At 41.8% G+C, this 27966-nt stretch overlaps 1 protein-coding gene across 9 annotated transcripts in view; it reads left to right on the top strand.

Moving 5' to 3' along the window:
* Positions 1–285: 285 nt before the first annotated feature.
* Positions 286–27966, top strand: part of tnrc6c1 (trinucleotide repeat containing adaptor 6C1) — a 43103-nt gene continuing 15422 nt past the window's right edge. For 3 of the 9 annotated variants that reach the window (XM_063471711.1, XM_063471710.1, XM_063471706.1), the window contains exons 1-4: positions 288–488; positions 8901–9002; positions 10251–10272; positions 19754–20110. In XM_063471711.1, coding sequence (XP_063327781.1) covers positions 8940–9002; positions 10251–10272; positions 19754–20110 — 442 coding nt within the window. In that variant the 5' untranslated portion in view covers positions 288–488; positions 8901–8939. Of the gene's footprint in view, positions 489–8900; positions 9003–10250; positions 10273–19753; positions 20111–26289; positions 26422–27966 lie in introns of those variants that run through there. The other 6 variants (XM_063471712.1, XM_063471707.1, XM_063471708.1 and 3 more) reach the window with 5 other exon arrangements.

Genomic DNA, 27966 nt, shown 5'->3' with positions numbered 1-27966 from the left:
CGAGGCTATCTGGTTTGTAAAACAAACTGTGCCCTCTGTTGGCGTTAAAACACAGCGCAGGTGCCAGCGCTGCTGAAACGCTGTTATGTTTCTTATTATCCCCCCAAACAGTTCACGTTTTACACGGAGCTTATTGACTTTTATACGTGCGTACTTTCTTCGTTGAATCTACACCGTATACCGTGAGGAAAAGGGGAGGTAGGGGAGGTGAAGGGAGGCGAGTCCACGCACGGCTGCGAGCTGAAGCGTATTAGCAGCACAGAGAGGGGAGTGATGGAGGAGCTGCAGTTGTCATGGAAACGCCTGGGCGGAGCGATGTGAAGTGGGACCAGTTTGTTTTGTTGTTGAAGGTCACATGGCAAGGTGGAGCTCCGCCCCCCTTCCCCCGTTACCACCGATTCAACCGTCTCGAGCTCCTGCTCCGGTCAGTTACTACAAAATGGCTGCAGAGGCTCCGCCGCTGCTGAGAACCGACTGAACGCTTCACGGTAGGATTTATCACCGAGTCCGTGAGGTTTACCGCGACGGAGATGTGCCTTGTCGCGTTTTTGTTTCTTGTTGGAGGGGGAATGTGGCGAGTTTCGATAGCAAACATGGCAGCTGGGAATCAAAATATTTTCAGCTCAGCCCACTTTGACATCAGTGCTGTCTTATCCGCGAGTGCTGCTTAACCCCCCTTTTTGTATATATCGCATTTGTCGAGTGCACACTGGAGCTTATTTTAACTTCTAGCGCGGTCGCTGAGGTTAGCACGGAGGTTTTCTTCGTAGTATGTTCCTAACTTGAGTTAGCTCGTCATTAAAACGCCGTGGCTGCACAGCTGCGGTGATTCAAGGGCGCCCTGTGTTGTCGCCTGTCGAGTTGTCGTATGTGTAGCAGCTTGGCAGACATTGGTGGGACGCTTGTTGTTGCGCTGCCGTGCAGGAGAGTTGACACGAGCATTAAAGCCGAAATATGCTCGGTGCTGCACAGAGAGGTGGCTGGATCTAGCATGCATCACCTGACTGGGTTTAAACGCATTAGCCACCAGGGTTTTACCTACTGTACTCATGCCCTCGTACGGCCGCTCTCTGTTTCCATTTACTAGGACTGCTGCTTGCACCTCATGCATCCTCATCCGCTCGGCTTTTTTAAATAGTTGGTAACTGCTGGTCCTCACTTTCTGCCTACTTTTAGATGCAAAAACTCTCCCCCTTTTAATGCTTTGATTATAACCCCAGGGCTGTGGTTGAAATTGCTCCCAGACTGCTCAATAATTTATACAGTATATGTGTTGGAAATCACTTCTCAGTTCTTTGTTTCCCAGCAGAGACCCGTGTAACCCTTAAGATGCACCAGTTATCTGTACCTGGCTCTTTCTTTGCAGCTTGACATCCTGTAGGGACACACACACTCCCCATTAGAAGACAGTGTGTGTGTGGCTGATGCTGGGGATGCCAGTACCCCGATGCATGTAGAGGGCAGACTGATGCAAGCTTTGAGGCCCGCTTGTTTTACTAATGTGTTGGTGTCCTTAATTTGTGTGAGTGTGTGTTTGGACCTGGCAAAGGGTTAAGAGAAGCGGGCTGGAGGTCTTTTCTGTCCCTGCCAGGTTTGGGGCCCCCGGTCAGCACCCAGTCCTCCTGAAAGAGGCAGTGTGTATTCACAGAGAGGCGCCAAAGGGGGGCTTGATAACAAAAACAGACTACTAAATGCTGTGATTACTATACAGCTTAGGTCACAGCCTCACTTTCAGTTCAAAAGTCTTCATGGGTTGTTTTGCTTAGAGCTGGACTGGAGGGATGAGGGGTTGCTTTTGCCAGATTATGTCATTTGGTTTGGCGGATTGTTTTCTGTGTCAGCGATCAGATGCTCACTTGGAGTCTTCAGTGGAAATGATGAGCTTGATTCCTTATGAAGGCAGTTAATTGATTTCACACACAAAACTCCACTTTTGTCGTGCAAGATATGTTTTGGAGTAATTTTATCTCCCCTTTAAAAAAACAAAACAAAAAACGCATATTTGGTTTGCTTGAGTTCAAGAATTTCTTAAGAAATGTATCCCAGAGGAAATTATTATCATATCTTGGTTCTGTTATTTCTGTCATTTTCAGTAAGAAACAACCTCTTGTTCTCTTTCGTTCTTTTTTCCTTTCTTTTTTTTTATTTTGAAGTAGTAGCTGTTTTGGGGGGTTTTCTGGACAAATGCTGCATGAAAGAGTTTTCCTAATTGCCCCTTTCAGAAATAAAAATCTGCAACAATCAGTGTTAATGTAGCTTGGAGCTATTTGAGCTTCCTTGCACTCATACTATTACTGCACACAGCTTTATATAATTTTTATTTTTTTTAGATTTGTGAATACAAATGTGGAAACAGTGACAGAGCTGCATGATTGCATTTTAATGAAGCATTTGTTGAGGATTTTCTTTGATCTGTTGGGGGGGGGAAAAAAGAGAAGAAATTGTCAACAAGCACCCTAACCCTGTGAACGTGTTCCCTTTACTTTTGGAGCACACAGCTGACACTGTGTGCTTTTGGAGTGTGTCCATACAAGTTATTTTAGGGCCTCTACATAGCACCAGGAGTGCAGCACAAGTTTCTCTTTTCCTCCGTCATTAGTCCGGGTCAGAAAGCATTAACATGGCTACACTGAGAATAGCTTCAAGTAGTTTACAGAGTGCAATCCTCTTTGCAGAGCACAAAGACTTTGTTAGCGCTTACCCAGCAGATTTTAAACCTTCACACAATCTGAGCGCAGTACTGACAAAAAGTTGCTCTTTTTCTTTCTCTCTTTTCTTTCCGATGCGCTTGAGGTTTTTGCATTTGAAAACCTGCTGAGTGCGGTGACTGATCAGCAGGCTTGAAAAGCTGCGTCGCCCCGACGTGCAGGCGAGCAGAGGGCGCTACACGCGCTGCCATAGCTGTGGCTGCTGCTGCTGCGGTTGTTAGCAAGCCTTCTCCCGAGTGCTCGCCGTTCTCTTGTTTGGCTTGCAGCGATGGCATTCCTGGCTCTGTGCCCAGTGACTGCCGTCTAGCACCCCTTCCCCCAACTCTCACACACAACGCACAAGCCTGCCTCATCGTTTGTAGCACCCCCCTCCTCTTTAGTGGTACAGTGAGGGGCAGCGAGGCATTTACACATCCACAGCAGCAGCGTGTGCAGTTTTGACAGTTCATCTATTGAGTTTCCTCTCCATCTCCACTCCACATTTTCAACCAGTTTTACACCTGCTTTTGTTAGACTGCCCTTGGTCTATGTGCAGTGTGTGTTGCCTTTTTTGTGTCTGAGTGTATGTGTCTGGTTTTAAGAGGGACACCAAGCTCTAATCCTGTTGTTCTGACAGGAGGGTGTAATTCCACAACAGAGCTGAGCTTATTGAACGGTGTCCTTATTATGAGCAGTGCTTTGCCACTACAGATTCATAGCATATTCGTGTTGCACAGTTGTTAAAAGTACATCCCATTAAGACTGCTTTTTTGTGATTTATTTGACCCAGATCTTCATTGAATCAGTGCCTATTAAGAAAGGTGCTATACACTAACAGAGACTTAAAATCACTGTTCATTTTCTTCATTCAAATGAACAGTAATAAAGAAATATTTGATAAGTCACATTGAAAGAAGTTGGTATACACAGACTAGTTTCACACCTTCAAATCCCTAAAATTAGGATCAGGTGTTTCAGATTAGGTGAGTAATTGCAGTCTCTTTAAGCAGTGACAAGTGGAACCTGAATTGACTTCTAGGGTCTGTTGATCTCATTGCTTAATATTGCTGTTGTTTTTGTTGTTGATTTACCAGGTTCAGGGGTCATCATGGGGAATAAGTTTGTGGATACCTGTGATTTTTTTTATTTAATTTTTTTAAAGATCTCAAAAGTAAGTGGGGTAAAAAAAAATGTTATTCCAATGTAAAGAAAATCAAGTTTCAAAGATTTTAGGCAGTTCCCAATTTGTTCAGGATCAGCTGCTGCAGCATGGAAATAGATGAGAGAGAGAGAAGTTTTCAAGATGCTCCATATTTCATCCCCGGATCTCCAGATAGCTCTCGTAGTCAAAGTGCATACATCTACACAAAGAATTTATGTACTTACAGAGATGAGGAGAAAGAGTTGTTTGGTCATAGTAACATTAACGAAATATCTGTACATCCTGTGATTAATGTTATGTAATGTAAAGTGCGGGAAATAATGATCTGATCCCCTGCCAAATTTGTAACTTTGCTGACTTGCAAAGAAATGAACAGTTTGTAATTTGTAGGTAGTTTTAAATGGAGAGATAATGAATATCAATCATAAATGTAGGGGAAAAAGCACATTACATCTAAATTATGTGGCACACAGATTACAAGCAGTCAATCAGTCACTTAATTACAGATAGTCCTGATCTCAACTTGTGATGTGCATAAAGCACACCTGTCCATAGAATAATTTTCTTCCATTTCAACCTCTCCAACTCCATGACCAAGACCAATGAGCTGTCAAAGGACAGCAGGGATAAGATTGTAGACTTCTTCAAGGCTGGAGGGCTGCACCAAGAAGCTTGGTCAGAAGTCGATAATTGATGCTAGGATTATTCGGAAATGGAAGAAATATAAAAAGACCATCAGAAATCAAACTCGATCTCTTTGGCATCAACTCAACCTGACATGTTTGGAGGAAGAGAAATGCTAGGCATGACCCAAAGAACACCATGCAGAGTCAAGCATGGAGGTGGGAACATTATACTTTGGGGGGAGGGGGTTCTGCTAAGGGTAAAAGACAACTTCAATACATTGAGGGGCCAGTAGACGTTGCCATGTACCATTAAAATCTTCAATGAGAACCTCCTTCCTTTGCAGCATGACAATGACCAAAAAACATACAGCCAAGGTCAGAAACAAGTGGCAAAAGAAGAAGCACATTAAGGTCATGGTGTGACCTAGCCAGTCACCAGACTTCAGTCCTATAGAAAATCTGTGGAGGTGGCTGAAGCTTTTAGTTTCTGAGCAGCAGTCAAGAAAGATAAAGGACTTGAGGAGTGGTCCAAAATCCACCTGGAGATATGTGCAAACATGGTGACCAACTACAAGAAACATCTTACCACTTTGTAACCCTTGGAGGATATGTTTTCAAAATTACAGACCATTCATATCTTTGTAAGTGAGCAAACTTACAAATTCAGCAGTGAATCAAATACAAATATTATTTAGCCCACATTAAAGTCGCAGGTCACCCTAGACCGGTTACAGGTCTGTTACAGAGCTGACACCCAGAGACAACCATTCATGTTCACATTCACACCTATGGTGAGAATTGACTCTGAATCTTAGTTTAATGACTCTATCTTAGTTTAATTGGTCACATGACTGCATCACATGACTAACACGCATCATCGTTTTAGAAAGTCTCAGTTTTCGCTGTCCACGCTGCGACGCACAAGTCAAAACCGCTGCGTTTTACTTCGGGGAAAACGCAGTCTCAGTGTGGACGGGAGGCCAAAACGGAGAGAAAACGATTAGTTTTCTCTCCGTTTTGGCTACGTGATTGGGCTACGCGATTAGCTGTCGCGTAGCCCAAGATGCTAAGCGACAGCTCTCATTGAGGGAGACTCCCTTCATCCTGCTTAGGGACCAAATGTTTCTTACTTACTTTATTTTGACGCTTCGCTCTGCTCCTCATGTGGGTCGGTGGCTGACACCAGCTCACATTAACTGGAGCATTTCCCTTCTCCCGTGATCCTACGTGACACAAGTCCCACTGATGCCTTTGAAACAAGCAGCACCTGCTAAATTTAGCTCGGCAGCTGCACTCAGCAGGTTCCGTATCAGCCAGTTAGAGAAAAAAATTACGTGATTACAGTTATGAATTAGTAGCCAAGTTTATGGGAGCTCTGTGTTTGCATGTTTTGGTCAGGCTCACAATCTGAGCTACAGTTTATAATACGGGGCCTTCTTGTTGCTGCTCTTTGGACACAGCCTGTCTGCCTCAGAGTCAGCTAAGGGCATGTGTTGAACTGATTGAGTGATATTATTGAAGTTGTTGGCAATTGAGTTTATAAAAATTGCATGATATTGAGGTTCAGCTCATTAAAGTGTGTGCTGTTACCTAATCGCAGGATGTTTTTGAAGGCTGCTGTTGACAAGACAAATGTACTCCCTTTTTTTTTCTCTCTTTAAATATAAAAAATGTTCACAGCAGCTCCTTCTATTTCACTTGTGGCTGCTGTGGTTTAAAAAAAAATGCAGATCTCTGAAGTGAGATGAGACAGCAGTTCTCTTCTCTCTGTTATGAAAGGGAAGAAAGTTTTGTTGTCAAACAATATTTGAAAGGGAGCTCAGAAAACCTGTGTTTCACAATTACATACCTAGGTATAATCTCCGGCACTGTGGTTGTTGTTTTTCTATGTTTTGGTACTTTTTTTTGTGACATAGAGGTTAAGGAAAAAAAACATTCAGTAAAGGCAATAAGCAAGTCATTTTTATAGTTACGAAGTACTCTTGAACCCATGGTTTAAAGACATGCTTTAAAATCCTCACTTAGCTTCTTAATTGGAAACTTATGTGTTACTTGCCCAAGCTCATCTTTCTTCTTTCTTTTTTTTCTTTTCTTTTCTTTTTTTGAAGTCCTATTGTTGAACTTCTACAACCAGACTAATGTCAGCACTGTCAGCACTTCAGGGCGCATTCTATCTCCACCTGACTGCTCACCTCGGGCCTTGGGGAGTGCTTGTTGCCAGGCAGTGGCTCATATCGCTGTCGCCTGCAGCAGCTTAGGCTTGGCAGGGGGAAAAAAAGCTGAAGGTTTTATGTGCAGTTTCACATTTGTGGTTCAAGCAACTTGACTTTCAAATGTATATATGATTTTTTTTTTTTTCCCAGGGTAATTTATTTTTACTATGTCCTTTTTTAAAACACTGTTTCTAGCTGTAATTTATTTATTCATTTCTTAGTGTAGGCTGGATATAGATGCTGGATGCTTTTGTAGCTCATAAGAAATGAAGCAATCTCTGTGTGTATGTCTGTGTGTCAGTGTCATCTTTGCTTTTTCATACCAGCCGTTTATCTGATGATCTTGACACTTGCTGGGTGTGTTGCTGGGGACCTAAGGAATCAGGAAAGTTGAAATGAAATGAGTGCACATTTCCATCCTGTTTCACTCAGCCATGCTTTGAAAAGGCCACCGAACTAGTGTGAAACAATAGGCCATTGTCGGATAGTTTTCAGCTTGAGTTGTCGACATTTAAATCCTCAAGACCGTAAACTGAAAGTGCAGGGTACAACCCGAGGTTTTGAGATTTTTGTTTCGATGTAGTGCCAACACATTATTTGTGTTAGAATCTGTTGGTCTTGTAGAGTGTGTAGACTAAAGAGCGGCAGGCTCAACTTAAGAGCACCAACATAATAAACCCACAATGCCTCCCTAATAGCTTCCAGAAAAAAACCTAAAGACAACTGAAAAAAGCATGCACACATCTTTGCACAGTTAAAGAAATATGCTGCTTAGAAGTGGAATGTGAAATAAACCCACAATCTTACGTCTGGTGATTGTGGACGAGTCACTCACAAACACCTGCCTCATGTTTACCACCAAAACAAGTGCCATGGACATGGGTCCAGTCTTAATTTCATTGACCAGTAATTTCTGTGATAGTTTTTGTCAGCCTTTTTTTTTTTTTTTTTTTTTTCCTAACAGAAGCAAGACGATGACTAAATAAAAACCAATGAACGAGTACAAAAACAGTGATGAATAAAAACAAGATGGAAGTGTTCTGGAGAGACTAGATCAAATCAGAGTTACAAATTAACAAATTAAATTGTTTAGAAAGGTGGGATGAGTTTGAAAGTGATCCAATCAGAAGCAATCTTTTTGTGCAGTAAGGTTAGAAGGGAAATTTGATCTATCCAAATAAACAGGGTGGCAGCCAGCTCCCATGCTCTCTTTCTCATAAAACTGCAAGAAAGAAGAGAAGAGTGGACATATGGACACATTTCGCATTTGATATCAAGAGAAATAAAACAATCTGTAAACGTGCCGAGTAACTCTTACCTATAAAAACACAACAAACTTTTACACTTAAGTCAAGTGAATGAACTTTATATTTATTCTGTTATAATCTTATGATATTTAGTCAGCTGAAGCTAAATGACAAGACTTTTGGTTTTTAGGGTTTTTACATTAGGTTGGAGTACTTGGTACCAGGTGCTTGTTTAGTACCTACTCAGCTGGGGTTCTGTGATGTTAACAGACAGCACGCCACCAATTGGCTAGTTAGTGGCGTCACTCAATGTGTCATGAGAGCGGCTGCTTCATGAAAATCAAAACTTCAGTTTTTCAAACCCGAGTATATGAGAAATGTCCCTGAGTCTGAGAAAAAGCCATAAACTGAGGAGCAGGTATACTATAACCTCGACATCCACCATATTGATTTTGTGGTTTTTTTTGTTGTTTTTTTTTTGTTTTTCCTATCCAAATGACGTCGCATTTCTTTCAGCCACATTGCTGTAATGACCCCATGCACAATTGTATTAGAAAACGACTGAAACCAGGTTGGGCTGAGTAGGTACTATTAGAACTTTGGCAGTGGATCATTTTGAGTGCTGTGGGTTGCAGTTAACCCTGATTGGATTGGGATTGTTCTGAAAGATCCTGAACAGATGTTGATTGGATTTGGATTTTGGAGTTGACGATAATCAAAACTATTCACCTCAGCTGACAGTGATTTCAGTGTGTTACTAGTCCTCATATGTCACGTGTTACAAACGCAGCTACTGACACACTGATTTCAGTTTGAAGACTGATAAAATGAACCATTCAGCTGAAAAGAAAATGTCAAGAAATCACTTTCATCTGTGTTCACCCTGCTGAGCCAAAGTACTCCTCTTTTTGACTGGTTCTTGGGGTAAAACCTTGTCCATCTCTCTCCATCTCTTTTTATTTAAGCTGTGAAAAGAAGCAAAAATACGAGAAGAGAACCATTTGATGGAAGATAAGAAAAAGAAAAAACAAGACGAGAAGAAAAAGAAAGAGGCTGCTCAAAAAAAGGTAGGCTTGCAGAGGGTTTTTGAAACCCACATGCTTTTATCATGTTGCTGTAATTGTTCCTTCCTGTTCTTTATCATATCCAGCATGATAAGATACTGTAAACTCCAGATAATTGCAGCAGTTACTGGCAGTCAGCTGGATTTTGGGTAGAGATTGGAGTGATTTTATAATTATTAATGTTTTATTTTTAACCAGTTTCCAGTTAACTTTGTGTTTAATGCAGGGACCCCTCTTTGTTTGTAGTCTCCATTACGACTACAAACGTAACAGGTCAAGCAACATTTGACCTGTTGCGCTGTTTGTTTTGGTTACACAGAAAATAATTTTTGTTAGTTCTAATTGTAATTTTAGGATAAAATTTCTACATTTTATAGACTAAAGCAATCATAAATAATTACAGATTATTCTATGGTGAAAAGAACAAGCTTGTTGGCATTTGCAGTATTTTAGATGCTAAAATACTGGTCAAGCAACATTTGACCTGTTGCGCTGTTTGTTTTGGTTACACAGAAAATAATTTTTGTTAGTTCTAATTGTAATTTTAGGATAAAATTTCTACATTTTATAGACTAAAGCAATCATAAATAATTACAGATTATTCTATGGTGAAAAGAACAAGCTTGTTGGCATTTGCAGTATTTTAGATGCTAGTATGCTATGTAGTACAAGGGCAGGCACAGCTCTACATTATAAGTGTTTTCGGTGTATAGAGCTCCTATGTCAGCACATTTATATATTCATATCCCCTAACCTTAAGTCCTCTTCTAGCGATCTGTTGTGCTTGCTGTGTGTCTTTGAGCTTCTTTTTTTTTTGCTAGTGCTGGAAAAAGTACAAGCTACAGGCTAGTTTTCCCTCATTAACTTAATAAATAATACAGTGTACACTATTCAATTAAATAACACAGCAATAATCAGTTCCTCATCTGTCAGATGGACTTAACTCCACCGTCTTGCAATGAGGCGAGTACCAGCAGTCAAACCACGGCAAACTAAATCTTGTTTTGAGCCCTTAAATGTGTCGAGCGTTAATCAATTTAGTGTTTAAATACACGAGTACTACCTGTCCCTTAGCATTGCCCTGACTAGTTTGCTTCATTACTGTTGTGTGGATCATGAGCAAAAATGTTAAAAATTATTTCATGCAAAACCACATACTGTTTTCTGGATCTTACATGGAATGCATTACATGTTTATCTTGTCATTTTAAGTTTGATCTGTTGTTAACTTGTTTGTTTGTTGTTTTTTCAGGCCACAGAGCAGATTACCAAAGGTGAGTTGTTGCTGCTTGTATTTTGTACAATTGATGTGCAACATCAAAGAAAGACTCATTTGATTTCTTTACCACAGAATAAAAGGAGCGTCTGTTATGCATGTTCTAATACTGGAGTTGTCAGTGTAGACCTTTGCTGCGAGTCTGTGTGATATCTTGTGATAGCAGGAAGGACACTGACTGTGTGAGGGTGTTACATTGTTGTCAGAAGGGGAACCACACAGTATATGCAGTTCTGCCTTTTTGCCACTAGGCGTCAGTTTGTTCTCAGCTCATTGCTATGCTGTTGATTATGAAGGATTTGCTTTTGTTAAAGTTTAAAAAGATATTGCAACTGAAAACATTACTGGCCGCCAGCTCTGCTGTACTACCTGAGCCTAATACCTACTACCTAATAAGAAGCATGGGAATGGTGCATCTCCTCCCAAAGCCTCCACATAGGGGTCCTCAGGCTTACCTCAGAGGGTAGAGGAGAGGAAGAAAATCTGAAGGAGAAAAAAACCCAACAAATAAACCATCTGAATAAAAATGCCTAGAAATGTAGTTTTGTAGTGAAGACTGCACTTAGCTTGCAGGTTTTAACTCCTGTTTTGTGGCAGCTACACACCCACTCTCTTCACTGTCTCCCCAAGCCAGTGGTTTTAACAGTCAGAGGGAAGCAGGTAGGATGTGGTGGACAGTCAGTTAGCCTGGAAGCAGATCTTCATGTCGGCATGAGCAAGCAGATGGGAGAGGGACTTAATGTGTCATGAGGGATAGGCAGGGGGAAATCTGATTAGAACTGCTCAAAGATGCTGACAGGATGGCCTGAAGGGTAGAAAGAGAATAGATCCCCAGTTATTAGTGAGTGTCTCTTGTATGGCCAAAGATGTCAGTGTTGGTGGCTAAAAAATAGGAAGTTGGCTTAACTTTCTTTTGTTTCTTTTCATAGTATTTGTTTGACACGTCAACTCTTTATCTTAACCCCTATTAAGTACCAGATCTAAAATTCACAAATTCACTATTTATAACAGGCTTTTCTATTATCACACTTGACTCTTTAGCACCTTTTACATATTTTTGTGTTGCACTGTGCTCATGTTGATCATTTCTGAAGAAGATCACACAGATTATAGATTGTCTTTACCTCAATATTACTGTGGCAGTTAACGAGGCACTGCAGTTATTATCTATTAATGACTGGAAAAGATTGTGAAAAAGGGCTGAAACAGCTGTCTTTTTCCTGAAAGACACCATGAATCTTAATTGACTAATCAACTAAAAGAGGCAGATTGTGTCTGATACTAGTGCTAGGTACAGTTGGAGCTAATTAGGAGAGCAGGGCTAGTGCGGAGGCTGAATAAACAGGCATTCATACACAGGAGATTTCCAGGAAGACCCCAAGCGCCATAGTAACACTACACCACCTCCTGTCTGGTCTAGCACTGAGGCCCGCCCTGGGACCAGAGAAAGAAGAAGGAGAGAAAAAGGTGGGCTGTAAGGAACAGAGATGGAAGAAATTGTTGTGGTTTTTATTTGTGTGAAATGTAGGGAGGCGGCTGGTGCCTCTGGTTGATTTGGGAGAGTGCAGGAAAACCGTGTTTGAGAACACACAAAAACGGGCCGAGCTATGTGAAACTGTGAGAATGCACTCCAGTTTCCTGTTTGCCGGCACAGCTGAGGGGCCCCTTTCTACTGGCTCACTTTTATGACACACACACACACACACACACACACACACACTCTCACTCTCACTCTTACAGTCTCCTAATGTGCCCTGCAAACACAAACAGCATATATATGCTCTGTGTCTGTGCAAATCCACTGTTACGCATATGGTTTTATATCACAGCTACTACAGACTCCTTTGCTTCAGCATCCCTGAAAGTGCTGTAACATTTGTTAACTAAATGTATCACATTTACCTCCAGATACAATAATTTCACAATAGGTTCAGTTAAAACAATCTAGTGTGATTGCCTGTTTGGACGTTTCAGGGTTGGAGTATAAGCTGTCAGTTGACCAAACACAATAAAATATCTGGGCTGAGACTGCTTGAAAAGCTGGTCTGTCCACTTGTAGGCAAATTCTATGATTTTGAAAAATGAGAACCAAATGCGAGCATTTATGATGCCATAGTCCCCAATCAGCCACGATATCAAAAACATCACCACCAAACCAGCTGTGATCTGTTGGGTTGAGGTGTCTGACTCCTTCACAGGTCCCATTTGCAAATGGATCCTTGGATCCTGATGGTTGCAGGGTGAACCCTGCATGGATAAGGATTCTTGGATTTTGGTCTCAGGAGTTTAGAGGCTGAAATAGCACCTTGGAGTTTTCATTGTGGTGCTGGAGCTTTCACTGAGTAGCTTTTTGTGGTGCACCGGAGCACTCCGATCAGTTGGAGGTGCTTGCTGCACTCAGGGGGTGCAGTTGCCATGAGAGTGTACTTGGTCAGCAGTATGTTTAGCTGTGAGGTACATGACAAACTAACATAACTAGCATAGCTTTTCAGAACACATCTGCTGATTATGAACAAGCAGAATTATTTTTATGCACAAAATGTATGTGCAGCAAAGGATGTTTATATTAGATTAGTTTACCATGTGTTTTGTAGTTTATTAAAAGGGATTGAAACACTTGGTTACCTCCCCCCTCTTTCCCAAAAAATAAGACCATAAAGGACATGTATTTCCACGTCATTATCATAAAATCAGGAGCAGATAAAGTCCACTAAGATTTTCTGCCAGTCATCAGAATTTGATTCTCCCCTGTGATTCCATGATAAGCCACCCTGAACCCTGGTTATCTGCAACCTGTGGACAGCAGGTTTTTCAGACCCGTGACCACCAACCACATGACCTTAACTTGTCTGCCATTTTGGACATGTGACATATAAGTGCATATTCTCGTTGATTTTAGAAAAACAAAGAGAATTAATGAATTGTATTTTAGCATATCCACACCATTTCGGTATCTAATATCAGTCACAGAAATCACTATTTTTATACTTTCAAGAAGGCATCACATATAGATATATAGAGAAAAGAGATATTAGAGAGAGAGAGATCTATATGTCTCTCTCTATATCTATTGCTCTATTTTACAGTATTTAAAAGTCCTAGTGTATGATTGATTAATTTTGCATAACCCCTGGAAACCAGCCTAAAACATACACGTGTAACATGTGTAGGATTTATGTACTGGCATGTAAATATTTTTTTTAAACTAAAGATGCTCAAACAGCTTTAATGGTGTGGGGAAGCCATGAAGCATGGCAGCAACGCTGTGATGTGAGTATCACAGAGAGCTTTATCACAGTGTGTGCTGGGCAGCACTCATGGTGTCAGCGACGCACCCTATAAAGAAAAATAATAGATGAGTCTATTAGTAATAAGCATTGTGCACATCCGCCATCAACAAGCAACTCTAGAGTTCATTTCTAGGGGTTAATGAGCTATTGTGTGCCTATCCATGCTGTGCATTTTTGTCCCTATCAGAGACGGGGGACAACATGCATGCACATCAAGGCGCACATTTACATAGTGCAATAAAAGATAACATTATTACAAAGTAGTGTCGTGGCAGTAATTTCATAACAGATTAATTTGCCGTTTCACATTCGCTTAATTACGCCCAGCGCTTTGTGCTAGAGAGTCATAAATTGTGGTGCGATCAGGGGGGAATTTATACCACTGTGCCTGCTGTCGACGGTGTCACCGCCTCTTCTGCATGTCTTATTCCGAGGAGCACAGCTTAAATGAATGCAGTATTGGTAATGATAAGCTGCACTTTCAGGAACTACACAAGTAACAGCTGTGTTCAGCTGCATTTACGCCATAAATTGTGCATATGAGCCTGTTGTCATTGCATATTGTCACTTGAGCCATTATATTTATGACAACTGACAGATGGGCTTGGGTTTTGACATTACGGTACAATTTAATTAGCAACACTCAGATGTGAAAGGGTCTTTGATAAAACACTTGTGTGCTATATAATTCACGTGTGATCTTTTTTTTGTGTGTGTGTGTCTTTTCTTGAAATATACCCACACACTGAGTTTAGCCTGTCAAAAAGTGGATGTGGAATTAAAGGCCAGACTGGTTGGTTAGTGAGCTGCAATCTGAAGGGAAGCTTTATTGGAGAAGTTGCAAAGGTCAAGTCTGTGGCAAACAAAAATGTCTAGAATGTGTTTGACAAATTAAGCATTTTCACCCCCTGAATGTGGTGAAACAGATACTTGTAACATAAGTGCCAAGTGGCATTTCTTTGTTGCAGTTTCAGTTTGACGCTGTTATTTGAGACCGAACCATTTTTCGGGCTCAGCAGGGGCTGCCCAGGTCAGGAGGACAGGACGTTCCACTGTCTTTCACACTTCGGTTCCTGTAAATCATAACACGCTGGAATCTGGGCTGCCTGCAGCTGCTGGCACAAAAGCTGTTTTGTCTTCTGAGAGCCCCCCTACTTCAACCTGTGGAGCTCTTCTGCAGGTGGAGAGTAGGTCTGGATAGAAACACTTAAGAGCTGGAAGTGAATGTCGATGCTGAGATTATATATTCAGATCCATAGTTACCATTTGATTAACGCTTTCACCTTCACAGCCTTGCGTTCTCTGCACTGTGCTGTCAGATATTAAATTTTTTTAAAAAAATCTTATTATTATTATTATTATTATTATTATTTTTTATTTTTTATTTTTTTATTTATTTTTTTTTAAAACAGCATTTTTCTCCGTGTGGAATGTAATGTGGCGACGGGTTTCCCTCTTAACTACCGTGTCGTATTTATTCACTTCTAATTAAACCCTTTAATCTTCTCTCTTGTGAGGCTCGCTGCTCACATTTTAAAGCCCACAGGAAAAATGAGACGGAGAGCCTCAAAGACATGCCGCCGTTCCTCGCTCACGATTCGCTCTTTCTGCTACGTTTTTCTAGAAATAGGCAGCGTGTGTGTTTCCTTCTATTTCACTTCCATTAAAGTGGTGTGCTGTGACAGTTTGGAAGCAAACGATGCAAAGGCATCACACAGGATTTCACTCTTATTCACGAAAAGGCCTGGCTGTTAGATTTAACACATGTAAAATACTGGACAATAAGCAAACGGCAATCCTGTTTACAGCAGCGAGATTTTCTTTAGCTAGTTTATAAAGCTCCATTCATGCCTTAACTTGTGGGATTAAAGGCTCAGTTATAGAAGGCTTGCATTTCAGTATGTACTCTGTCCAAGAGCGAGACGAACCACTTCAATGAAGGAACAGAGCAGTGAGCATGATTATTAGCATGCTATTATTATACATATAGGGGAGAAGAATACTGATAGTATTTAATATAAACGTGTAGATATTGTACAGGCTGTTAATATATTAATGATGTTTTTGAAAATTGGTTTGTGACTCAGAGGAACATCATTTGGAAACATTCATCATATGTTGTTAGGACAGTTTTAAAGCTTTCTTACCTTGTGATGAGTACTTGCATTCGCCAGTCTTCAGTTCTTCTGCACATTGCTATCCAAGCACCTGCACAGAAGTATCCTTTGTCTGCAAGGTCACAGACCTTTTTTTTTTTTTTTTTTCTCCTTCCACTCAGAGAGATTGCCAGTGCTTTTCACTCTCTTTCTCCTCCACCTTCTTCCAACTCTTTTAATATATCCCCAGAAAATCCTAACCAGCCAGCCCACAACCTCTAGCTCTTAAACAGCCAGGCAAGCATACTATCATTGTTTCTGAGGAAATTAAGACCCCTTTTAAAATAGAAAATGGGATGTCTTCCTCTGCATGAAGCACACACAGCCCCAAGGCCAAGGCTTGATGTGCATCTTTGATGAAGTGGGAATTCTCCTGTGCAGTGGCACAGCTGAGGACTCTGTTATTGCAAACAGGCTGTCAGCAGGAGTCGGTCTCGTCTCTTCTTACTCTATTTCACTGTTTCGCTGCTAAGTACTGCCTGAGATACAAGCACTGTACACCACACCTGCCAGAAACATTTATTAAGCCCTGCCTTGATCAGTCTCTGAATTTTAATTGAGAATAAAAGGATATTTTTACATTAAATCATCAGTTTATCAGGATAACTGAATTTGGAGGACTTGTGTCGCTCATGCAATCTGAAGAAACCATAGCAGCACCGGCAAGTGGTGATCCAGTTGTAAGCGGATTTGGACCCAAGTTGATTTCGGGCAGTGAGACTCGAGCTAACAGAGGAGTGCATGAGGGGGTGGAGACTTTCTTACACACACTACACTCTTCATCACTTATCCTCGCTCCCTGCCTCCTTCCCTTCCTCCCGAATGTCGATTCTCTCGTTCGCTGGCTCTCCCTCCCTCCCCTGTCCCCTCCTCGTTTCCTCCCTCTGATTGGCTAAAAGAGCAGCCAGCTCTCCCCCCTCTTCAGCTTCCAGAAGAATCTACGTCACATCATGGAGTCCCAACTGTGTAACGCTCACGTTCATAACTATGATTGCACATTGTGGCATAACCTACAACAGTCTTCTGTTTTTTTTAAGAGGAAATCACCTCTTAAACTCAGCGGGTAGAATTGGGCAGGAATTATCGTGTCCATCTGCCGCCTTTAATACAGTAATAATGACAAGAGGATAATGGTAGATCACTGGGAGTGAAGGAGAAAGGGAGAGGGGAGCACAGGAAGGTGGGGAGGGATAAAGAATGAAGAGGAAATGGAGCAGATGTAGAGAGATCTGATGAGAGGCGAGCTCCAGCACTAGAGCGTTCCACCCCCCCACCCTCCACCCGCAACATTGCTGAGCTGCAGGGAGAGGGAGACACTCAGACAGATTTGGGTGAAACTGGATCATACTATGACACACACACACACACACACACACACACACACACACACACACACACACATATATATACAAACAAACGTGCACAGAAAAATGTTGCCGTTTGTGACGTGTGAGCGAACATGTCTGTGGGTATTTACAAGGCTGAGTGTGCTTCCACGACACCATCTCGCCCTCTCCCCTCTGTGTGGGCCTCAGCATTACATAACTCTGTTTTTGTGTGTGATGCCGGACTAGCCGCATGTGTGCAAGTTATTCACTGCTGCCTTGCACACACTCATTTTGTCAGCCAATCGCAAGGCCCCGCTCTTTATAATACAGTTAGGCCGCAGCACAAAGATTTTCTTTTTCTTCTGGTTGGTGGTTTTTAAAGACCCCCTTCCCCCGCAGCAAGAGCTCAAATGCCATTGTGGCTCAGTGCACATTATGTCCAGTCAGCTGGTGTTTGGGGGTCTGCTCTTGTACAGTATGTGTAGCTCTTAAGAACTTTTTTTTTTTTTTTGCATCCTGTTTGCATTCTAGTTTACCAGCTTATTTTATTATGTAATAAAATGTGCTGAGGAGATTATCCAGTGCGCTTTGTGTCTCATGATCCATCTCATTCTGGAGCAGTTCCGTGACCCCAAGCTGACCAACATGTTTGATTTAGTGGTGGCTTCCGACCGCCTATTTCCAAATTCAGCGACTGTAAATTAGCATCCTGGGGGTGTTTTGGACTTCACGGCTCTGATGTTTGACAAGTGGAACTTGTCGGTTATAGCAGCTGTGTTTTTTATAGCAACAACTCTTATTTCAGTGTATATATTTTAGAGAGGTGTGATTATGTAGTGATGAACAAACAAGGGATGCATCACCCATTATTAAGCTTTACATCTTCACATTTTTTTGTCTTACCCCAAAAGTACTAAAACCTGCATGTGGCAAAAACACAGTTTTGGTCACTGTAGCTAATTTCTCCCTTTATAACCTCTATAATGGGAATAAATATTTTAACTCATTGTTTGTGTTTTGTGAAAGCTTAAAGATGAGAGCAAATCGCCTCTTTGATTGACAGGCGTGGCGATATCTGGAGCTGTAGTTGATTGTAGTCTTAGACCCTTTACCAGTAGGTCAAGTCACTTCTTGACTTCCTTACATGTTTGTAGTGCTGGGGGTTTTTGCAGCATTTTAATCAAATGATCTCACCGGTAACACAACTCTCTATAAGATGCAACCAATCCAGTGAGTTTGCACTCCAGTTTTGTGAAATTCTGGTAATTTGTTAGTCTGTTACTTCTCACTAATTGGCAAGCATCATATATGCGTTGCACCCATCCAGCATATGGATTAAGCTTGCTAGCCTTAACTTGGCCCTTTACCCTTCTGTCTCTAGGAAATGAAGATTGTGACAACGTAAAACTAAACTGGAGGCTTCACAGTGGTTGCATTTTTTTTTTTTTTTTTAATACATAGTAGATGCTCTCACGATCCTTAGTGGTATGTTTTTTCCAATAAAACGTCTCAAGTGCACATTAGCCTGGTAGCTGCATGCAACAGTTGACACCAAGATGGTAGATATGATGATGCATTTAAGCTGCAGAGAGGCTAGATATTTTCCTCTGGGGATGAAGAGAGTGACTATTGGAGTTTAATTTTCTTTTGTAACACACCGGTTTTATAGTGATGATATACCAATGTTTTGTTCACAACTTTTAATGTCCCTCAATTGAAAACAATAAAAATACGAATGCATGAATAAATGTTATTGGAGGTTTTTTAAATTGTGTGCAGTTCTGAGGCTTGGCTGCTCATATGAAACCCTGCAGGGCTTTGACCATGAGAAATGGCTGGTCAGAGCAGAGAGAGCCTCGCACTCTGTTGCTAAGGGTAACTAAAGCTAGTTGGATAAGAGCACTTGGCTTCAGCAGCCGTGCAAGCAGTTAATAACTAACAGCTTTTGTAGAGCGCTGAGAGGTGATCATTTCAGGGGCCATAACCTGCCACAAACCATGAACAGCTTATGTTGATGGTGCTCAGCGCTCTTTACAGCACCGTCCTGATGGAGACAATAGCCCACAATAATGTAGCAGGCAGGTCTAAGTCCATTTTCTGGTACTTGACCTCTTCAACACATATAATCTGTGAACCGGCACCATGACAGGCTGTGAGAGAGTTGGGTGTCTTGGCCATCTCTAAAGTCATCATTTTTTCTTTTATAGTGCCACCCCGAGGTTATTACAGTCCTGTGGTTCTGCAAAGAACAACCATCTGTTTGGACTGACCACTGCCTTGAGTAAATCTTGTGCATTTATAGATTTCTGCTCCTTTAGCCTTTCTGAATTTAACTTCATGGAAATCTTCCAAAAGTATCCAGGGCTTTGAAAAGAGTCAGTGAAGGAAATGCTTAACCACAGTAGCTTTACAGAAAACATTTAAAATGAATTACTGACAGTAATTTATGGAGGAAGAGGGCAGTATCCAGCAGTTCCTTTTAGTTTTCTTTAAATGTGTTATGTGTCAGATATCATTATAGGTCAAATAAAACAGTCTCTAGCAAGTGATTTTATTTATTTATTTATTTGGAATATGGACCAGTCCATTTGCAACTAATCATATAGTATTTTAGTACTCGTGTGTTCTCAACAGCTCTGCTTTACCCTTCCTCATCCCTGCATTTCTGTTTTTTTGTTGTTACTTATCCCCACCCATTTCATCAGTGCCAGACTCTACCAAGCTCAACCCCAGCCCTCCTCTTCCCCCCGTCAACCCCAGTGCCATCCCATCTGTACCCCCAAGCAATGGAAATGGCAAGCGCATCCCCTCCGGAGGTCAGCCGCAGACAGCACAGCAGTCCCAGACTCCGCTCCAGCAGCGCTACCCGCCCAGAGAGGTGCCCCCACGCTTTCGTCAGCAGGAGCACAAGCAGCTGTTAAAGCGGGGCCAGCCTCTTCCCTTGGGGACGCTGCCTCTCATCACCACGGGACGTCCCACCACTAGTGAACCTGCAGCAGCAACAGTAGCCATACACGCCTCTCTTTCCTGCTCCTCTTCCACTGCAGCCAGCTTGCCCACAGGTCTGTTGGCAAGTCAATTTCTTTGTGCAAGTTTGAATAAGTGCATTTAATGTTTTCTAAAAAAAAATCTTGTGATGTTTAGTTACATAAATAGAGTTAGAGGTTATTTGGAATTACTTGTTTTACTGATGATATATTCAGCTTATCCACGAGCTGACATGAAGTGGATATAAATTGAGAATGAGTGAAATTCAGTGGAGTTACATTATGTTAACATATAGATGATGCACTTCCTATAATATTGTTTGACCTGCTTGTGATGGGATAAAAATGATATGCTGCTTTTATAATGTGTTGTGGGAGCAGCAATGCTTCTTCATTTTAGCCCATTGCTAGGTGGTTGCCAGGTAACCTGATGGCATCATAACATGTCATATATAATACATGTTTTGTGGATACAAATTAGATATCGTGAAATAAAATTGGATGATGCTTTTTATAGGTGCACAAATGTTAAAAACAGGTGATTTTAGCCCTGTTGCTAGGTTGTTGCTTGGCAACATGACATGGTCATAATACCTGATATAGTTAAGAACCTTCAGGGACCTAAAATGTACCTGTGTGCCCCCTCATCCTGGTCTTGTAAGAGGAGTAAATGGACAAGGAAACAAACACACATACAGATTGTGTATTATAGTAAGATGCTACACATTTTAATCAGGCTTCTGCATGGCCAACACTTTCTTGCTCTCACTGTCTGCTTCACTAAAATTTAATCAAACAAGACAAAATAAAGTTGACGTTACTTAATACAATTAGAGAGTGCAGGTACTCATTGCTGCAGGATGTAAACCCTTGGTTCAGTCTGTACTCGAGCAAATTTGAGTGTATCCCATCAGTCACTGTCAAGTCTGCAGTTTTAGTTGCAACATGTAGAACACTACTCCAATAATATTAATTGGGCTGGCTACAGCTACTTAAAGACCCGTTAGTCAAAAAGTACGGCATGCCAGAACAACAACAGTGTCGGCTCTTCAAACATCTCCACTAATATCTGTTTGACTTATCTCAGCTGTGCCAAAGAGTTCTGGCATTCTTAAAAAGCAATGGCTGTATCCACTCCTGTTTTTGTAAGGCACTGTGCTTGTAATCATGCGGTGTACCTGCAAGGCTGTGCAAATGCACAGGTGCCGCTGGCTATTGTTTATTTTCATTCAGCCTGTCTGGGAATTAGGGATGTGGATGCAGGAATACTGGGGTAAAGGATGGCAAGTAAACACAGCTGGCTGTCTTTGTGTGTCTGTGTACTCTCCTTCCTGTGGTTTTACGTTTGGCAGTAAATCAGGTTCTTATGTGTTTTTAAGTGGCGGCAGGGAACAGTTATTTCCTAAAAAGGTGCTCTTTGGTGACACTTTAGGGGCACTGGACACTTTTCAATGCCCGAGGAGCAGCACAAACTTTCTCATAACTGTGTGTCGTCTGCTGTTTGAGTGCAGCCTTATCTCCATGGTGATAAGATGTTTATCCTGTCCACGTCTCTGTCTCCGCCTCCACCACCTCCTCCATTATCATCTTCCTCCTACTCTTTGTTGAGCTTTCCTGACCATCCCTTCAGTATTTCCTGCTTTTGTAGGCGGAGCAACACTGCACTAGCTAGCAAGCTAGCTGGCTGCCTCAGTGGGCCTGACCTGGCATAGATAGAAAGACCGAGTGAAAAGGAATAAAAGAAAGAAGGAGAAACCTAGCATGGCAGACATCCAGTTCTGTGGGCTGAAGTGACTCATGGCTTACGGTAAAAGCTGCTGTTTCCCTCCGCCCCTCTCTGGCAGGCTGGTTCGGCTCTGCTTTTGCTCTCTCTGCGTCTTTAAACGGACTGATTACATTATGACAGACAGACAGAACGACCTCACAACACTAAAGGCAGCTCAAATGGACAGTTTTGCACAAGCATGACTCTGCTCCATCTCCCCTTGTGATTCGTCATATGTCTCTTCAGTTAACTTCACAGCCGAGTTTCACTGAGTTCCCTTTTGCTCTTCTGGTTTTTCATGTTTCCATTTCATTTTACACTGTATTTCATTACCTGCCCACATGAGGCCTTTTGACGAGCAGTAAAGGTGATTCTGTGTGCACCCCTGTGTATACATGCGAAAACGTAAACAGTCATAACTTGAATGTCCCTGCTCAACTTGACTCATAACAGTAAACAGCTGGTGTGTTTAATAGTCCAGGCTCAGGGCAAGAGTTAAGATTGTATGTCATAAAGATTATTAGCTATTCTGTAGATTAAACGGCTGTCTCTATCAGGGATATGTGAGGATATTACATTGGGAAATCCTGGCCTCACTTTGACTTGTTTAGGTGAACTGTTATGACTGCATGGTTGAAAGTGCTAAAATTTATAGCTACCTCCTTTTGTATTTGTGTAATGCTCTGTGGGAAAAGCCCTTAAAACATGATCAGGTTTTTTATGCCCATAAGCTGCATTAAGACAAAAATGGCATAACATTGTGGTATGAGCAGTCTTTGTCAAGTGAAAGGACAGTGCAGCTAATGTGCTAATGGCTTGTCTGGTGGAGCAGAGAGAGAGTGAGTACATGCTTGCTAGACTTGATGTGCTCTTTAAGTCTGCTGATGATGCTGTAAAAGAGCCTTGGGAATCCCCTCAAAGAGGACTGGGACATCTTGTGATGTGATTAAACATCAGCTCTCGCTGATTTTTTTTAATTTTTTTATTTTCTTCTATCTTGTCTTTCTTGCACTGTGTCCCTGCTCCTCTGACTTTGTCTGGTGTGCTGGTTGTTCTTTTCCTCAACCTCTGCCACGCCAAAACACATGCTCACACATACTGTAAGTAAAGAATGTAAAGTATCCGTGATTAGTCAGGCTCCACATACTATATTATATGTGTAACTGTGAGTCTTCCCATTATTATCGCTCTCTCCCTGATGTTGCTTTTTTTTTTTTTTTTTTTTTTTTTTTTTGCTTTGCAACAATTCATATCCCGAGGCCCTTTCATGTAGAGAAGGCATGACACCAAGCTATTTTAAGACTGGCATGTTGAAGAAAGACCTTGACCTGGTTTATCCTTTAGAGAGGGAGGAGAAAGAGGATACTGACAGCCAAACATGATGGCCAGATGTCTTTGCTGTGTACTTTTTAAAAGGCACAGATTGTCCTTCTGCCATTCTTTTCCCCTTGAGATAATGTTGAGATTATCGGCAAAGCAGTTGCAAAGAAAGCATCCATTAAATCAGGTTTTGCATATATATACGCACAGCTCCTGTCCTTATCTCACCCTTGTTTGTCAGAGAATTTAGCAAGCTATCTGTGCCACTTTGGCTTATTTGCAGCGCAGCAGTAACAACAATCTATTGAGGAGTGTTATGTTTGCCTTCAACAACTCTGCTGGTTATGCCTGTGGTTGATGACAGCTGGCATTGTGTCCTGTTCCACTTTGCCTTGTCAGGATATCCGGGTCACTGTTGCCATACAGTTTAACCCTGCCTCACCTCTAACTCTTAAATCTGTAACACTAAAACTTGCCATTATTGCAGAATATCCTAAACACAGCATGCATATGTACTAAAAAATGACTAAATAGCTTTGTCTTGCATCTTGTTGTGGTGTGGGTGTGCAAAAGGGCCTTTTTCTGCTTGCCATCAACTGGAATTGTAATGCTTATAACAAAAATGTGTCACATTAGTGGCTACCAACCCTGTTAATAGCGTTTTTGATTAACCATCATCACTAGCTGATATGTAATTTTTAAAAAATCATTACAATTCCTCTAACAATTTGTGCAAAACTGCAAACACATTTACACATTTTTCTGTCTCATGGGGAAAAAAAACATCAAATCAGCTCATGTGAGCCGAGCTGAAAAGTGCCTAAAAGGATTTGTAGAGCAAAGATGCTCGATAGTATCAGTAATGAAATGTTGGATACAGCTTGGGTTGCATTATAATAAAAATTAAACTAGTTAATTCAACTTCCCAACAGTTTGCAAAGCACAAATTCGCTGAATTTTTGAGTCCCTCTTGTGTTATTTTTGTTGCTTTGTGCAGAAGTAGAACAGGAAATATCAAAGCAGGCAAAGACAATTTTTTTTCTAGTTGTCTTGTTTTGCGGTGCTGAGACTTCAAAATAGTATAGCATGACGCAGAACAATTGTTTTCGCAATGTTTCTGCATCAAACCCATTCTATCAATGAGTTTGATAAAACGAACCCCATTTACCTTGCAGATGTGACCGTTGATTTTGGTGCCGCTGCTGTAATGTTTTGCACCGATTACAATGCATCAAATCAAACGCAGTGTGGCGTTTGAGATCATTATAGGCAGAGGTAGCAGATTCCTGGGAGGTGCACGCTTGTGTGTTTATCAGAGAGCTCATTCATCTGGCTGGCAGCATGCATTGTCAGCTCTGTACCATCCAGTCTCTGTGCCCCTCAGGGACTTCATTAAGCCAGGATCAGTACAGCTGAGGCCCACATAGCCCTCCTAGATTATTTCCTCCTCCTATCTCTCAACATCCATCTTTGTCCTTCATTTTCTGACTTCTTTCTTTTATGTTTTCATTCCTCTGGATCCCTCCCTTGTTCTACCCTCATCTCCATTTCCTCCACAAGTACACCTTCTGAGAATACATTGGCCGTGAAAGTATTCAGGTTTCTATTACCAAACATCCGTCAAGTTCATAGGAGTACTTTACAGAAAATAGAAGGCATAGTTGAGCAAATTGTGCATGCCGTACATTTCTTGGGAAGGTGAAAAGGGAAACGTTAAAGCATTGTTTGCACAAAGAAGGCCACTTCAGCAAGGAAACTCGAGCTTCCCTCGCCTCTAGTCGGGTGTGTTGTACAAATGTTAAAGTGAAGGACAGAGAACAGAAGGCACACAGGCAGTCCAGTACCAGATCAGACCGCATCATTTTACAATCAAGAAAAATGAGCATTCAGCAAAATGACCCAAAGTGTGTTAACCGCTTTTTGAAAGAGAATTTTAAAGCAAACAGTCCTCCACCAGCTTTTGACCTGAATCCCACAGATCACCTAGCTTTCCAAGCTAAAGGATCACAAACTAAATACTTGAACATTTCATATTTTAGTGATCCCACCACTGGATATCCGAATGCTTTAGCTTTCTTTTAAACTGTAGCTTTTGCTTTTACAGTTTGCTGCACGATAAAAAGTAATAGATATACAACGAAGCGTCCGAGTTGCTGTCAGGAAGCTGTTTGTTTTTTCCTCTACTTGGATGAGGCATCTGTACTTTGTGTAAGTTAACACACAAAGCGAGCGAGTGGCCATGACCTCACCGTGCATTAAGACCTCACAGCCGAGAGGCACAGGGGGCTGAACCTCAGCCATAAAGGGACTCTGTTCTCCACTAAACATTGACTTATTGTCTTGTTGTGTGGGTGCTGGGATCATTTGTAAACAATAGCAGCCTTGATCTAGGGAGCTGCTGCTCCCTGCTCTTCCTATCCTCTTCCCTCTCTGCCTTCTATCTCATGGGTATCTTCCTCTGTTGTCTCTGTGCGCGTCACTCCAGCACCATGTTTTGAACCAGACTAAATCACACACAAATTAGCAGATCCCTTCAAGCTTGCTTATTTCATGTGTCCAGAAACCATCTCCCCAAAGTGACAGCTCTGTTTTTGACCACTGCATTTCCGACTTGCAGCCATAAATTTAGACAAAAATAGACATTTGTCATCCTGTGCATTCTTATCCTGTGTCTGTTCATGTGTGAGGAAAATTGCCATTCCAGCTCTGAAGGGCTTCTCTCGCTCTCTTTCGCCTGCTGCCGCTATTCAAGAGGCTTTCCGTCGTGGGCGGCAGCACTAATTGCAGATGGAGCTAAATGTTTAGTGACAGTTTTGAAAGGTTGAAAGATGTGAGGGCATGGGCGGGAGAGAAGTGCCCCGCTTTTGTTTTGTTTTACATCATGGCTTGTGAGTGAATAATAAAAGTCTCCCCTCTGTTTCTCTCACTCTCATCCCCTCCCCCTCCCCGCCGAGTCGGCCGCGTCTCGGTGCTTTTCCAGAGAGGGAGAATATCCTCCATCAGGATAGGAATAGAGCGCGATATAAATAAAGCCGGAGAGAAGCAATAGATAGGAGAGGAGAGACCCAGTCAGAGCAGGGTTAGTGGGAGGGGCCGAGCAAGAGGGGTGAGGAAGGAAGGGAGGTGGTGGGGTGGGGGGGGTTGTCTCATGCCGTGCAAGAGCTGTGCAACTTCTTGGCAGCATTTCAGATATGAGCCTCAGAAGCTTGGCGAGCCGAGCAGACATATTGAGACAAGGATGGTCGCTGCGTTGCACACAACCTAGCTCTTTACAGGATGGTCGGGAGGCACCTCTCCACAGGTATTTCATTACTGTGTTGCACACTCTTCTACTTTCTTCTTGCTCTCTGTTTTTCCTCCTATCCCTGTGTTGTTTTGGCTGATTGCGTTTGCGCACTTTTAAATATTAAAGCGACAGTACACTGTCGAGCATGCAGTGTCGTGTTATGATGTTCTGTGTGTGTTATTGTGAGGAAGGCATGTGTGCTGTTGAAGCAGAAGCACTGTTTATCCAGACAGGAGATCAGAGCCTTTTTGGCTCTAGTTCAGGACTGAGAAAATGGCGGTCCTGCACTTCTCAGTCGAGTGACGCTACAGAACGACGGCGCTGTGTGTGTCAGAAACACGTTGCCCTCTTTTTCTTTCTTTTTTTTCTCCCCCTTGCTCTCTTCTGCACCCTCTCTCCCTTGTCTGTAGTTGCAAGCATTAAAGTAAGCTTGAAAACATCTTGGTGCACACATCCTATCACTTCCCTCCTGTTGTTGTGACAGTCGGTGTATTTGCATACAAACTATGCACGCATGTGAGGGCGCATGTAAACAACAGAGGCTTCAGTTTGAGATGTAGCAGAAATGAGCCAGTGAGGTGGCGCAAGGTTGATGATTGGAGTAGAGGAGTTTACTGTTTCAGTGCTGGAAATCGCAGCCAGATTGCTTGATTCATTCTACTCGCTCTCGGAGAAATAAGATGAAGCATTTTTGCATGGAGTTGTATGGGTAGATGGAGGTTTTCTGAGGTGTAGAGGTCGTAAGTAAAAGATGTTGTCATTGATTGCATTCTGCAACATGGTTCCCAAGTATGGAATTCCTTTTTTGACTTTTTGGTATAAGGATGCTCCAATCCAGCTTTTTCCAGTTCCTATACTACACCATTACAATGGCTTTGGGTAACTGCCAATACTGAGTACAGGCCCTGTGACAGCGTTGAGCTGTAATCCACAGTCTGATGGAAAGAATAATGTAAGATAACATCATTTAGCCTAATTGTTGCTTTATGAACTTTGTAAATTAAGACGCTGGAGTTGAATATATATATGTACTAAATTGGTATTTATTAGTGAAATAACTTGGGACACAGAAATGAATTAAAAAATTTAATAAATAATAATTATTTGCACTAAGGTTATTTAAGTTGAGTGTGAGGATCACTACTGTTTACTGTTTTCCTTTACAATCACGCTAGCTTCTAATATAGCCCTGCTCACAACAGGAATGTGTTGAGTCACACACTTGTATATAGTGTGTTGTATATCAGCTGGAGTAGAGCTCAAAAGAAACAGGAAATCTGAAATAACTGAGAGTACCATGAGTGAAACGAAGACTTTAAAACAGGTGTTAAACCAAACACAAGAGCAATTGAGACGCTGATGGGGAAGCATATTTGTTTATTTAGCACCTTTGAATATAAATGTCACAATAAAATGAACATTAAAAAACAAAAACTTGCCCAAAAGAATGTTTTATTTAAAATTAACTCTGGAGTTAATGGTGCAGCTGAATTGATAGCGCCCTCATATTGTGTTATGCTGCCTTCCAGTTGTAGGATTTTTCCACTCAGAAAGTTGGAG

This window comes from Pelmatolapia mariae, linkage group LG4, assembly GCF_036321145.2.
Source record: "Pelmatolapia mariae isolate MD_Pm_ZW linkage group LG4, Pm_UMD_F_2, whole genome shotgun sequence".
Classification (NCBI taxonomy): Eukaryota; Metazoa; Chordata; class Actinopteri; order Cichliformes; family Cichlidae; genus Pelmatolapia; species Pelmatolapia mariae.
Note: the sequence above shows the minus strand (reverse complement) of the source record. Positions and strands in the feature narration are given on the sequence as shown.